Source organism: Cyanistes caeruleus, chromosome 1, assembly GCF_971803275.1.
Source record: "Cyanistes caeruleus chromosome 1, bCyaCae1.hap1.1, whole genome shotgun sequence".
NCBI lineage: Eukaryota > Metazoa > Chordata > Aves > Passeriformes > Paridae > Cyanistes > Cyanistes caeruleus.
In genome coordinates this window covers 104743666-104759112 of record NC_141701.1, presented here as the reverse complement: position 1 = coordinate 104759112, position 15447 = coordinate 104743666, and the positions used below count along the sequence as shown (strand labels likewise).

The following is a 15447-nucleotide window of genomic DNA, read 5'->3' as shown; positions in this document are numbered from 1 at the left end:
TTTTTTCCTGACTTTTAAGACTTCATTTTAAAGTTCCTTAGAACTCTCCAAAGTTAAGCTGTTGCTAATGAAATCGTGGACACAAACATCTAATAATTGTAATAACGTTTTTGAAAATAAAAGCTTGTAACACTGTCACAATGTTGTGTTCACCTAATAAATGAAGCTTCATAATTTTGGTGTTGCAAGAGCAAAGAGGTGTTATCATTGACATAAGTTACCAATTATTTAATTTAATAAGACTTACTGCTTTGATGGGAAAGTCAGGGATCTTGAACCAGTAAAACTGTGAAGCCTTGTCTGACAGAAATAATGCCTGTGACTTCAAGAGGAACAGCATATTGCAAGGGGCTGTATGAGTGATTCATGCAGGTAGGAAAGCAGGGATGTAGAAGGAGAAGAAAGTCAAGCTATTGTAGGAGTTTTAAAGAATGTGAATATGAATCCTATGAAATATAGGGTTTTTTTCATGAAGAGCTTCTCTTTGTCTCATCTATTCTACTGTTAAAGTAGGTGCAATTCTTAGATTCTTGATATTAGCTGAGTAACACGGACCTACAAGGCATGTGAAATATTGCAGCAGAAATACAGTTACTGTCTACTACTAAACTAAAGAGCAAGTGCAATGCTAAATTCTGAGATTTATATCAATTTTCTCCCATCAGTTGCTTTTCTTTATATGCAGCAAAGTCTATGTGTGGGACTGTGTTGAAAGGATATTAACTCATGGAAAGGTGATTTTTTTTCCTAGAATTCAGCAGCTGGTAGTAAAGATAAAATGACATTACCTCTATTGCTACTCTGGGAATATTGTATTTATTACAGTGTGTTCCCTACAATGCCAGGAAAAAAAAAAAAATAGGCTAGCTTTCTCATCTTGTTTAAAAAAGAACTGATGTTTTTTTGACCAGACTGAGTGGCTACTTCTTATGGCCAGCATCTAGTCATAGCTGTATTCTTCTCTGAGGAAAATCACTCTATTAAGATTTTTCATTTAAGGTTTGACTGTCATTTTTTTTGATCTTTATGAAATGTTTTTCATTTTTCTACATTCTAGCAGGATTCAGGTAGGTCTATTATAGCTGTTGGCATTCATGTTAGCTTTGATAATCTTTAAGGAAGATGTCCAGTGCATTTTTCTTGGATGCCAGGCAGGTACTGTTAAAAATCCCAGTGCTGTTGAAGGGCAGAACTGCAGCCTGAGGAAGTCTGTGGGAACCTAAGCTTCTGGGAGAAGAAAGAGCTCAAAAGAACATCAACAGCAGTGCACTTGAAAAGTTCAATTTTGGGTAGCACTGGTCCTCAGCTACCAAAAGAAGGCTATGTGATGGAAAAGCTTGGAAGAGGGCTTTATTTCTTCTCCATAAGGAATGTTTTGTATTACCTCATTATTCAGGTTTTAAATTTGTGTATGGTTTCCTGCATCGACATCCAAAGACACGATGAGGTTACATCAAGGGATAAATAGGTATCTGCACACAAGAAACAGGCTATGCAAAACCAGAAAATGTGAGGAAATTAAATGCAACTGAAGGCATTCCTCTGTGAATAATGCAAGTACAGGTGTTTAATGAGTATAGGTGAAAGGGAAAGTACAAACTGTGGGGTTTGCTTTTTTCTCAAGCACACTTATGGCATGAGCATCAGCACCCACACAGTGTTTATGAAAGGCCCTTTTCCTTAACAGAAGAACCACCATCCTTTTTCTTAACAGAAATCTTGGCTAAGCCTGGAAACATGGAAGTTTCTCCTGTAAAGACTCGTATCAGAGAGCCTGGTCATGGTTTAATGCATTAGTGTGAGAATAGGAACAGAGAGGAAAGAAAGAAACATTGAAAGGCAGAGTGTGAGTGGGCGAAGTAGAAAAAAAGTTAACTGTTTTCTGGATCTTTAATGGTCAGGAGGATGAAATCCATTTGTCACTACAACTAACTACAGGAATCTACAGATCTAACAGCTGTGAACCTGCCAAAGACTCCTGTGTGCCCATACTTCCTGAAACTGGTACATGATTCATCTTGTGGCTACAGCCTAACAGCAGCACTTTCCATCCTGGAGCCTGGGTAGGCTCACACTTTTCTCTCCTTTTCCCATAGGTGCAGAACTTCCCATTGTAGGACTATCTGGAAACAGCAGTTCTGCTTAGCAAAAATTTTCAAAGTTCGAATGATTTTGTTCCGCGTTGGCGTAAAAAATACCAACTGCATCTTATCAGAACGTTTTTGAGAGACCTGTGGGCAGGAGCAGGGAAAGTCAGACAGACTAGCCATGCAGGGGAACAGACAGCTCACCAGTCTTTGTAGGCAAGGTTCAAGACCTCGCTCTGACAGAATCTCAGTGGTGCTCATCTTACTTAAATTTGAGCTTTTAACTCAGCTGTAGCTGCCCACTCTGGTCAATGGAAAAAAGATTTCTTCTCAGAGAGACTAATTCAGATCACACAAAGGAGGCTTTTCCTCTAAATCACCTTTGATAAAAGAGTTTTGATCTGTGTTCCATTTATAACATAGGGGGACCGAACTACTAACTTACCTGCCTGTAGCTGGTGTCAAATTACAGGTGAGACCGTACAATGTAACCCAGGATGCATTTTTTCCCCTCCTCTTTTGTCTGGAAACTTCACTTGCAATCAGGAAAGCTCCCAAGCAAAAGTTTACGCAATTAAGAAACTCAACAATTCCTCAAGAACAGATGTTTTGACATTGAAAAAAAGCAAGTGCTTTTTTTTTTAAAGCACTCAACAAGCACGCATTTCACTTGAATGCTCATTATCAGAAATATTTGGCAAATTATTACAAGTCACCTAATGTTTATTTGTAAATTATTTCTTAATTAGATAATTTAAATTAAAAGAGGATGTGTGAACATGAGTGAAAAATTATCTAATATCACTTATAAATACTATAAATAAGTACACTAAGAGAGACAACAAAAATTGTATCTGCCAGGTCCTTGACTTTACTGATACTAGCTGATAAGAGTAGGTGCATTTTAAAAATGCATATGAACCTGAAACATCTTAACAACTGGTTTCTCAATTTAACTGCACAGAAGTCAAGGATGCTGACAAGTTTACCATGCTAAATGTTTTGTTTACTTGTGAGAGATGCCCATTCCAAGGCCATTTCTCACTGTATACAAAGGCAATAGAGGCTGGGTCAGGGTTTTTGGGCTTTCATTTCAGTCTCAAGATATTTTGAGTTTGGGAACCACAGCATTAAAACTGGCAGGGAAAACACTGGCAAGTCAATGTTGAATAGTACACCTATACAAGTGACATTTTAAAAGGCAACTTGTTTGCATCACACAAGAAATCTGACCCTTGGCTGACAAAAGCTGATGTCTCCCTCCACTATGAATGAGCAATATTTGAAAAAAAAAAAAAAGTAAAAAAAAAAAAGTCGAATATTGAGGCAATGGCGTTTGTCTGTAAGATCACATTTAACAGTTTTTGCTATAACAATCTGTCAGGTTGATTTTGCCCTCTCACCTGTAGCTGTGCCTCCACAGCAGACATTTCTTTATCTTACTCTGATGATTAAGTGAAAAAAAAATTCTAAATGCAGATTTTAATAGCTCTGTGAATACCAGTCTATAGTATTTTTCTCCTTTCTTAGTTAAACCTAATCATCAGTTACTGTAGGTCAGCTTCTATTTCCTTTTCTATTCAGAATACTAGACTGCTAAAATGATCTTTATTAATAAAGCAGTGCATGTGTGGCATTTTAATAAACCTTTTAAATGGCACTCAGAGATGGAGCATATAATGTCTACAAAAAAATAAAAGCATTAAAGTTCTTGCTGTAACTGCCTAAAGGAGAGTCAAATTCCATATTGAACTTGCAGCCTCCTGTGGCTGGGAAATACCTGTGTCTTTCAATTATTCATGCTTATGGTATTTTTAACACCACTGCAGCCCCTAAACAGCAACACTTTAATTTGACAGTACTTAGCAAACTACTCTCATCACTTAAAAACAGGCCAGCTAAGAAATGCTGACCTGTCAGGGAGAAAAATTCTATGAGCTTCTAGTATGTTTGTGTGAGACTACAGACATGAAACTTATTTAATTTTAATAAAAAAAGAAGATGGGCAAGCCATTTGTCACATTTAACTGCTGATGTCAGAAACATAAGAAATCTGTTTCTCAGCCATCCATTGTAAATATGTTTTTTAGGGTTCCTGAGTTAAATTCCCTGACAGGGAGCATTTACTCTCTCAATTGGTCTACTGAATCAAAGGGAGTTTCCTCCAACAGAGGCATATGTCAAAGGAAAACAAAGTCAAGATATTTCAGTCACTCACACATAGATTTCTCATTTTCACAGCTGGTCCTATTTGCTAAGGAACATGCAAAGTTTGCTTATACTTCAGCACTTTCCTGGGAAGTGCTCATTTAACACTGACTGTGACTGCTTGCCTATGCAACTGCAAGTTGTGCAGGACTGAGTACTGTGTTAAGAATATTCAACTCACGCTCACAACTGAAAGCCAAGTCCTCTGCTGGACCAACATGAGTATAAATTTATCAAATATGCAATCTTATACCCATCAGTAGTATGCAACAATGGCTCCTAGGCAATAGGTGAAATGCTTGTCATACAAAGAATTAGTTTTCTATCAAGTGGGTATGACTTGCATTTAAATTAAATAAAGTGCATAGGAAAAATGAACCTCTAAGCCATGTTTTGGATTTCAAAAATCCAAAATTGATGTGCTCCATTACTCTGAAGAAATTTCAGGTCTTCAGCACTCTCAGATACCTAGAGGTATATTTTAGACCACATCAATCTGAGGAGTGTGACACAGAAGGACCTGAACTAGTAATTTTAGGAAGATATGAATGTCTCAGCAGTGGTCTGGAAAGCAGCAGAGCTGTCTTGAACCTGCTTGGATGTGTAAGAGACATATAATTTCTTCAAAGCTGTTAATACTAATACTAATGTTATAAAATGAAGATAAATAAAAAGACTCTGTGAATATGTGCTCTTGGAAAACTGCATGAAAATAATTACTTCAAAAAGGAAATCTGACCTAAGAGTCTACAAAGAAGATCGGGAGGGGAACAAGAGAAAGAAAAGAAGTAAAACAAAGGGTGTGAAAATAAAACTGGACCTTTCAAGCACTGGTCCTTAAGTCAAAGAATATTAATTGTCAAGAAAAGCTGAGTGAGTCCTTTGAAAATGTATTTTAGGAAATGTCAATGGACAGATTTGGGCTAGGGAAAGAAAAAGAAGGAAGAGGCTGTGGTACAGTAAGGACAGGATAAAAGGCTGGTTTGGACCTTCAGCAAACACTTCAGCTTACCTTCTTCCCAGAACCATGATCCTGGGGAAAAACAACAGGAATAATAGGGAAGAGATTACAGAAATTTATGGCACAACATTGAAAAAGCAATTTAATGTGTCAGTTGAGTTGAAAGGAGAAAAGAAACTAGTTAAAGTCTGTTATAAAATTTTACTTTGAAAGTCTAGAAACAAGCTTCCTTAACAAGCTTTATCAAGACAGAAATGATGTAAAGTGAAATGGAGGTCTCTCTTGAGAGGCAGAAAATGTGATCCTAGCAAATATAGATTTGTAGACTTGACCTCAACAGAATTTGACAAAACCAAATCAAAATGAAGCAATAAAAAAAAAAATACAAATCCTCCTAGATCAGCTGTAATGAATAAGATGAACAATTTTCTAGACAATTTTCTAGAAAATGTTTTAGGTCAAAGTAGATTGTGTCTACTTGGATTTCATTTAAATTATTGAATATGCTTCTGAAAGGGAATCTATCAACCAAGACAGAAAAGATGGAAAGTTGTAAATAAATTTTATGGAAAGTTCAGTGGGAGATGGTTACTGTTGAAAGGAGAGGTTGAGGGTTGGACACTGGTAGAGCTGTTCAAAGAACAGAACTGACATAGTCTTAGGGTCAATATTGCTCTCTCTACTTTCATTACTGGATTTTTTGCAAAGATTACACATGTTATAAGGCCATTTCCCTCTGGCATCGTTGAGGAATACATTTAGTGCAGACAGCTCTGTGTGCAGCTGCAGATTGAGCTCTGGGTGGCAGGACCCCAGGCGAGACTGTGAACTGCTGCCCTTTGCATAATAAAGGAGACCTGTGGCACAGCCTGGTGGCCAGACCCTCGGCAGGACATGAGGACTCCAGACTTTCCCATGCTTACCTGTAAAGGTGTAAACCCCCAGGGTTCCCTTGGTTTGGGGTCCCTCCTTGGAGGCAGCCACCTCAAGCTGTTATTTTGCTATCATTTTAAGGATTGAAAGATCTGAGAATGTGCTATGGGAAATCTGGGATCAAGGAAACACTGGTGAGACTGTGAGTGTGGGATGTAGGCTAGGTAGGGGCCTTGGTCCCAGGTTGGGTGGTCCAAGAGTGATTGTGCCAGAGTGGCTCCTGGATGGTCAGATGGTTTCCTTAACATGAGGTGGGAGGCATTGTCATGTGTGGGGAGGCCTGGATCTTGAGGGATGAAGTCAGGGAAATGTGATGAAGCTCAGCCCTGGGAATCCAAACTTCTGTGCCTGAGACCTGATTCAAACCAGTGCAGATGAGGACAGACAAATGTAACCTTCCTGGATCCCCTGGAAATTCCAGAAAAGTAGGATGGAGACCTCTGGTTTGCCAGGGGGTGATTAGGAGACACAAACATTAGAAGCAAGTTTTCTGGCAGTTAATGATACTGTACAAGTTCTCATAGAGAATACCATGCACAAACTCAGTCACTCTTTTTCAAGAAAGATTATTGAATATTGAAATGAAGGCACTGCTCTGCTACCAGAATGAGATGAAGAATGGAGAGTTTATTTTGGGTCATCCCAGATTATTTACTATAAAAAATAAAAGGCTGGTAAGAGAGATGATGGAACATCCTGCAACAAGAATGGAAAGGAGATGTTTAAACTAAAGTAATATTATTAAAATTACAATGCCACACAAGATGGCAAAAAATAAATGTAGAATGGAATTAGAAGAGGATGAAACATAGAGGGCATCCCTTAGCAATTATTAGACCATACAGGTGTTGGCAGAGCTTTTTAAAAATAGTGGTAAAAGCTGAATTCAAAACAGAATTATTTTATGAAGAAGAATACAGTGTAAGAGACTGAGACAGTGGACTGAACTCTCTTCCAGCTGTGTAAACAACTTGTTTTGTTTCAGTAAAAATGTGCATTATGTAAAAAATTTTTTTTTTTTTTTTTTTTTTTTTTTTTTTTTTTTTTTTACCACACCAGATTTCAGTCAAGTCATTTTTAGTTTTTGGAAGGTAATAGATGGCTTCTCTATTTTGGCACCATTGAAAGTGTGGATCAAAGAGAATGAACTGATCACATTTATATCTTGTCTTAGATATCTCAAAGTGCCTAGAAACTTATCTGACATATACACCAAAGCAAAAACAATACCAGAGAGTTTCAATCAGAACAAGAGTAAGAAAGAAATGTCAAAGTAAGTGTAAGTACAAGAATGAGGCTGAGGAGACATTGATAGGCTAGAGTATTACTTTCCTGCTTTAATGAAACTTTCCTTCACATAATTTGTTGCAAAACACAAATACTTTATCTAATTTCTTTCCCTTAGTCTTACCTTCACAGTAGGTACTCACCATTTTACACAGAGGCAGAAGTAACACTGAGAAGGAAAACTGTTCTTTCTCCCCCTTTCACAGGATGTCTCTAAGCTATTTGGTATTCCTTTGAAGACTACAGCAGTAGTTTACATGCTGGATATTTATCACTGGTGTGGAGGGTGAAACACTAACCGCACACCATACTCCCTGCCCTTTTAAAATATTGATGAGTAACCATCTATGGAGCCTCATAAAGTATTAACTCTTTAAGTGGGGAAGATGTCTGCTTAACAGCATAGCACAAGTTCTATGTGATTTAAATCCCACACAATCCAAAGAGTTTCAAGCTGTTTTTGAAACCTTCTCACCTGGTTTTGAAACCTCAAGTAGGCAATATTGCTCTATTGATCCAGCAGGACAGGTATGTAAGTTCAATCTTCGTGATCAATGTGGGGATACTCATAAATGAAGTCTACATCTGGAACTTCAATGCTTAAATCCTTTTATTGGCTTCCTACTCTTTTCAGCTTCCATTTTATGTACTGCTTATCAGGTTAGCTCATGTTGGAAAAACTGTTGCATCTCCTGAATTGCCATACCTGAACTTGAAGATAATGGTCTGCATTTCCCTGAATATTTTCCACTAGGTAGTCAGTGTGTGAAAGTGTCAGACTGAGACGGACTCATTTATTATTTGAAATACATAGTCCAGATACCATATTTATTTGGAGATACAATTTATCTTTTCATCTTCAATTTTTTTTAGCTGTTCAAATTACCTAGCTGAACTGAGTGTAAGCAATTTCTTTGACCCATGAGTTTGTGGTTCAGAGAAAAATTTTGAATCCTTCCAAAGATGTGTGATTACAGTACAACACAATTACAGATGTATTTTATCAAATAAAGTAGATGAAATGGGAAAACTGTGGGGGAAAAAAATTGTCTTAAAAGAAATCCATCAGTATTTTCAAATAAGTAACTTTTGCATGACAGATTGTCTGCAATGGCAGGGGCAGGACTTGGTACCCCTTCTGAGGTATATGAGAAAGCCTGAAAGACTTTAAACATATTGACATGGAACTGTAATAGCTTGAAGATCAGCAATGCTAATCCACTCTAGTGGCACTAGCTCAAACATTGTGGATGCTCAGGTGTCCCGTAAAACTTAAAAATGCTAAGAGAATCTTCAAAGATAACCATGGTCTAGGAATACCTCAGCCATTGCTCACAGAAAAGCGATAACAACTTGATTCATGCCTAAAGAAATGAGCAGATGGGTTCTTTCCTCTCCTTATACAAATGTCAGTGAGACAAAACAAGAATAAAGTTAACAGAATTATGTGCCAGCTATGCCAAAACATAAAGAAAGCATGCCATGTGTAGGATTCCTATCTTTGAACACATATTCATTCAAATTTTAGTTTTCTTTACTAAATTCCAAGGTATGTTTAGATAAAAGACATCAGAAATATGATCTCTGCTGCCACTAGATTTCTGCTTATATTGCTAAGTTGGTGATTCAACAAGTGTACAATATGTCTTTAATTGCTACCACCCAGAAGAAGTTTTCCCTCAGGATTCATTAACTAATGAATTCCTCCCTTGCTGAGTTGTAAATTTTCAAAAGACCTTGGCAAACTAGTAATTTGCCTTCTTGGAAACCAGATGTAAATGTCCCAAAGAGGTGGGAACCAGAACTACAAGCACATGAAAGTAATAAATTTAGCAATTGTATGTATTTGTGTGGTACCTTCCTAAAGTTATTCTCCTGCTAAATTTTAAAGTATCTACTCAAGTCATACTGAGGCATGAAGTAAATATTTTCAAGAGCAAATAAATTAGTTTAATAAATTAATTATTAGTTTTGCAAGACTCTTAGCCACTCAGGCTCTAGGATTTTTAGCTCAGTTGCAGTACATATAGTATTAGAGGATGGCTCTTTCAACAGCCAGAGTGTGCTCACCTCCAACTATGCTCCTAATCCATAGGAAAAGGTGCTGGGAGGCTTTAGTAGGCGTTTAAGAGTGAGCTGCTTTCCTGCCACACAGGTGTGTGACTAACCCATGGAAGTCATCCTTTCAAATTTCAGCTACTTGGTTGCAGCCTGAAGTTCTGCCTCTCAAACTCAGTGCTAGTCAGAAGTTGCAGTACCTGCTCCCTGTCATCTTCTAAGTCTGGAGGGTGTGAAATAAAACTGTTTTCTGGACTTTAATATGACAAGGGATTATGTGCCACCAATGTCTATGATTACACTGGACTGGAAGGAAGCTTTCAGCTATTAGTTCTACATTATTTTTTTCAAAATTGCTTTTCTGCTGAAGTGTTTTCAAAGGCATTTAAAAGGTTGCTATTATCCATGTTGGTTCTGCTCATATATTTGGAATCATAATAAGTGGGGTGTTTTGCCACAGAAAAAGATTGTCAAGTTTGGAGTGTTTTGACACAGAAAGAAAAGTCTTTGTGGGCTAATTAGATATTGCACAAACTGTTCTGCACTAAATGCAGCAGACATGAACTTGTTAACCCAGGGAGCAGAGAGTACCTGAAGAAAGCTTAGTATTCTATGAATGACAGGATAGCTCCCTCAGCATGGGACACCACAGGATAAAAACACTGATCTATGTTTCTTTCAGACTCTAGATTTTGCAGTACATCAATTACAATAGAAAATAAAAAAAAACCCAAGAATAAAGAACATCTTTATGAAATCAGAGAATTTTTTCCATCTTCCTGTTTCCTTGGACCAAAAAAAGAAAGCTTATTACCTCAGTGATCAGAAGTCTCTTTTGACTCTGCCTATTGAAATAACAGTGCATCATGCTAGTTGACCATATTTGCAGCTCTAAAATGTGAATACACAGATTATTTGTTTACTTAGATTATCTCTATCCAAGTAATGGCATCAGCTGCATGGTCATAGCTTTTGCCTATTCCAGTGTATTGCTTCAAAAGCTTAAAAGACTGAAAACAATTGATGATGATAATGTTTGATTATAATCTAAGTTTGCAGCCTATTTGTTCTCTAGCCAGATGTGCCTAATTCCTGTTGTCATCCTTGGAAGCACGTGGGTGCACAAACAGCAAGAAGGAACCCTCTGTACAGCTCTTCACTTTCCCAGAGTTTTGGATCCATGCCAGGCTGTTTTGGGAACAGCATTCCGTGACCCAGTGGGAAAGTCCCTCAAGCACCATTGTTATCAAGTGGCAAATGGAGCTCCTTAACCATTCTGGCACAGGGTGAGGATCACAGCTGGGATCACGGGGAGCACACAGCCCACCAGGCCCCATGCACAGCCCAGAACACTGGAGCAGCTGGTGCTGGCAGTGCAGTGAAGGCTGCAGTTACTTTTGGGACCTCACTAGGGGCAAAGCTCCCCACTGCCCATATAACACTTCAGTAATTCCAGAGAAGTGGACTCAGGGGGGTGGGATTTAGGTATCGAATCCTTTTAGAGCCTGGGTTTATACCAATAATCCACTTACTTTTCATTTTCCATGAACCAGGGAGACTCCAGTAGAGCTAAATATGCACAGTGAATATTGTATTCTACTGTTACTGTAAAAGCTCTTTTCTTTTGAAGAGGTTGTATTACACAGGGAATAGCTCAGCTCTCCTCCTTGGAGTATGGCTTCTATATAAATATATAAAATAAAGAAGCCCAAACCCCGCGTCAAAACTCTACCCACACAGACAGATAATTTGAACTCGCTCTCCAGACAGCGGAGAGCTATAACTGCAGAATAATGTAGCAGTCTTTCTACATCAGCCCCAGGCAGCCACTGCCTTTAAACTCAGGCCAGCACAGACCTTCCCAGTCAAGCAGCTGTTTTGCTCACACAGTACCTCCTGCTTTACCCACCTGTGAGCTCCTAGTGACAAGAACCTCCCTATTTTTACATGTTTACACAGCATCACTATGAAGTCCACAGAAAGATCTGTCAGGTGCTATCATGGTATCAATCATAAGTAACAGAGGATCAGTAAAAGAATATTATCCAAGTCAGCTGCAAGGAACTTTCATTATGTAAGGGTACTACTTTACCTTTTACCTCTCTGTCTTCCAAGTGACACCCTGGCAGTCAGAAAAACTTTTCACATTCAAGTCAATTAAAAATTCAGAGGCCATGCCAATTCAGCTGCAAGTTAATTTTCAGAAAGGTAAATTGAATGATATTGGAAAACTCACAAACAGAAAAAAGGCTGTGAAAACAAAAATAGTTTTCTGTGTGGTGTACATAAGGTTCATTATGATAAAGCTGTAACTTATCTCCTATTTCAACAGACTCATTAAACAGTAAAAGTTCACTGACGAGTCTGCCAGAGAAGTAAAGTCAGGTGAAATACCCCAAGCCTCCAGACAAAATTATTTTCTCTGAACCTTTGAGAAAAATCAATCTTTCCAACAAAAACCCTTTAAGTGATCTGATACTTGGTGTGAAAATAGCAAAAGATGTCCATGGACAGCGATCCCCTCCCTGAGCCCCATCACTACCCCAGGATGTTACTGTAATAAGGAGGAGAGAACACAGGTTAAGATCCACAATCCCGAAGGTCTCAGAAGGCAGGTATTTTCCCAGCTCAGGCTCCTGAGGTAACAGGGAGAATTCAGAAGCAGGAGTGTCGGAGCAGGCACCGCAGTCAGAGGTGGCTCTTAGCACTCTGACGCTGATCCTGGCACAGGGCTCCAAATGAAAATCAAAGCAATACATCTCTTTTCAAAACAAAGAAAGAGGGGGGGGAAAAAAAAATTAAAAATCTCATTCTCTGAGTACCTTTGATTCCTGGCTGGTAGTTGATGCTGGAGAGGGGGGCTGCTCTGTGCTCTCCACTTCATTCTCCTTCTCCACACTATCCACGCTGACTTCAGTCGTGCTGCTCGGAGGAATCATTTTACCTCTAAAACACTGCTAGTATCAGGAAAAAAAAAAAAAAAAAAAAAAAAAGCTACAGATGGTTCTTGCTTTTTTTCATTTAAAGTCCTCTTTCTTCTCTGCTCTTCTGGAGCAAATGAACTCCGACCGCTTGGTTTCACTATATTTGCCAGACTAGAATTCTCTGGATTTTCCTTTTTTCCCCCCCCCTCTTCTCCTCCTCCTTCCCCTCCTTCCTCCCTCCCCTTTGCTATGCGATTGTGCTGCGAGGGAGTAAGTTATCGATGTTGTGTAGGTCAGTTGTGTGCCTGCTTTCCCCCGATACTCCTCCCCTCCCTATGAAGCCTGGAGGTGTGGAGCAGCGTCGTGACCGCCAGCCCCACCATCAGAGGGGAGTGAGCTGAAACAGCGAGCCCAAGCCACGCACACAGACACAGACACACAGACACACAGACACACAGACACACAGAAACGCACACACACGGCACTGGAGGGAGGAGTTGTGTTTCTAATGCCGTGAATAGCTCTGGAGGAGCATGTGCTGTAATAGTAGTGAAAGAAAGTAACGCGTGCATGCACACATACACACACGCAGGCAGGAGGTGGATATGAGGTGTGGAAGCATTTTACCTTTTAACAGGCTGGAGAAGACAGAGTTGAAGGGTGCCCTTATGTTCTTTCATGTCTTTTACTGATGAAAAAGAAGCCCAGCGAAAGAGCTTTAGAAAAAGAGGAGAAAAATTGCTGTTTCCTTGTCCCAGATAAGAGTGTTTAAAATCCTAGTTAGTGTCTCGAAGGCTGCCAGCCTGCCCCTGCTCCAAACTTGCTAGCAAATGACAGGACAGAGCCAGGGGAGAGTTACCTGTGGATCCACGTGTTCCTCGCTCCCCTCCCAGGCAGGGTAGCCCAGCTCTGAGCCGTGCACACGCAATCTGGGTCATCCGGAGCTCCCGCTATCGTGCACATACTATACCTGTAGGTTGTCATAGTGATAACACTCCATCAGGCAGCAGCAGAGCAGAGGCAGCCATTGGGAAGAGCCTGTTGGCTTCCCCCGGTGCCGTCATACCTGAGGATGCAGCACCCGAAGTCACGCTTGGGTCTGCAGTACTACCGGCAGAAGGTCAGCGTGACTTTGCTGTCTGGCTCAGATTGCTTTATATTGCTCGAGGTTTTGCCTCTGATTTAAATCTGCTGCAAAGGTGCCTGTCAGCTCTCCTCCCTGCTGAATCAAGGTCTGTATTGTGAAAGGTTGAATGGATGTGCTTCCCACCAGATACGCTTTGCTGAGAGGGAACCACTCCATATGGCTGGGGGAGATGACCTTTTCATTTAAAGAAAACAGAAAAAAGCAACCCAAATATGTTTCTAATAGCAATACTTACATCCTGGAAAGTGAGAAGAAAATAAAAAAAATAGTTGTTTAGTGGATCTATACAGGTGTTTGGAGGCGATTTGATGGGGTCTAAGTCAGAGATGATCTTTAGTACCTTGTAGGTCTGGGAGAGGATTCCCCTCTAGCCCCATCCCTTATAAACACAACTGCTACTTGGAGCTGCCTTGAAGGCCCCCTTCACCTCAAATAATCATTGTGTGAAAGCAAAAGCAAGTTTATAAGATAGTAGGGGTTATACAGATGAAAGCCAGAGCAGAAATTGCCCTGCAGCCTCTGTATTCTTAATAACTATGCAGAAGCCAGAAAAAAAAAGAATCAGCTTCTCTTTGAATCCCCAGTGAATCCTCAGGACTAGAACTTAGATGAGAAAAAGATCTTTATGTTTTTGAAACAGAGCATATAAGATACCAAAATCTTTAGCAGACAATAAGGATGAAATGCTGCAATGCTATTTGTACAGCTACTTCAGAGCAAAAGAGTGTCTTAAGGGTCTGCCTGCAGAACCTATTATTTGGCCTGTAGTCACTAACACGATTACAGGGATCAAAAAGAGAACACTGTTTGCTCTTGAGGCAATGGCAGTGACAACTGAGATTGAAGCAAGGAAATAAAGAGCTCAGAGGGGCAGATTTGGCAGGTAAGTAGAAGAATTTATTTCTAAGGGCTTGCTTTCTAAAATGCAGCAGTGTCTTAGACCATTCCCTTCAGTGCTGGAGAAATTCTCCAGGTACAAATGTAATTTCTTCTCTCAGCAAGTCAGATTTGGGCTTTGCTGTAAAATCATCCTCTTAGCAATGAGCAGTGTTTCGTCAGAGCCACAGTTTTGGAGAATTAGGGCAGCTGTGGGCAATGGAGATCTTGGCAGGGCAACAGCAACTGAGTGCTCCAGCTCTGGCAGTAGCATCCTTCCCTGATGATCCAGCCTAGAACAGGCAAGCCATGGCCAGCACATGGGGTCTGCTCCCTGAAAGGACTGTTCTGTGTGCCCAGCAACCTGACAGGTGAGAAACATAGAACTAAATTCTGCCTGGTTCCCTACAAGTGTTGTGATCTGGTCTTTCCTATCAAGAGGCTCAAAAACATCTTATGGTGAACTTGCAGGTCACCTTTGAAATGGATGTGGAGTGGCTGGTTAATAGTTAATTATCTCAGTGTTGTAAAATCCTGCACACATTTTATATGAAGGGCTTGTAACGTCATGGCTGTGTAAGTGACTATCATACCACTCTTTACTCTGATTGTTTTACCAAATTAGTACTAACACCTGCCGCACTCCTTCTCTTCCCCCAATTACTCACTTGTCAACCACGATGGATTTGTCAGTTTCTTGACAATTAGCTTGGGAAAGATGAGTCAAACATAAAATTTTACCAAAAAGGAAAAGAAACCGGATTTGTTAAATTTTTATTTCCTTCCACGGGATCTGGCTACTGAAGATCTAATATACAGTATAACAAAACAGACTGATCAAGTTAGATGAACCTACATCTCTCACCCACGCTTCACTCCTGAGAGGTTGGACTTGTGATTACCGCCGATCAGTCTCTTCGTGAAGGTACTTGGAGGAAATGGGAGCACTGCAGCACAGTGCTAAAC

The 15447-nt window shown here is 39.8% G+C and overlaps 1 protein-coding gene across 1 annotated transcript in view; it reads right to left on the bottom strand.

Annotated features, from left to right (window-relative positions):
* Window positions 1–12673, bottom strand: part of STAC (SH3 and cysteine rich domain) — a 69979-nt gene extending 57306 nt beyond the window's left edge. Inside the window, exon 1 of the mRNA XM_023919458.2 lies at window positions 12357–12673. Within this exon, the coding sequence (XP_023775226.1) occupies window positions 12357–12473 (117 nt within the window). The 5' untranslated portion in view covers window positions 12474–12673. The remainder of the gene's footprint in view (window positions 1–12356) is intronic.
* Between the last annotated feature and the right edge of the window lie 2774 nt (window positions 12674–15447).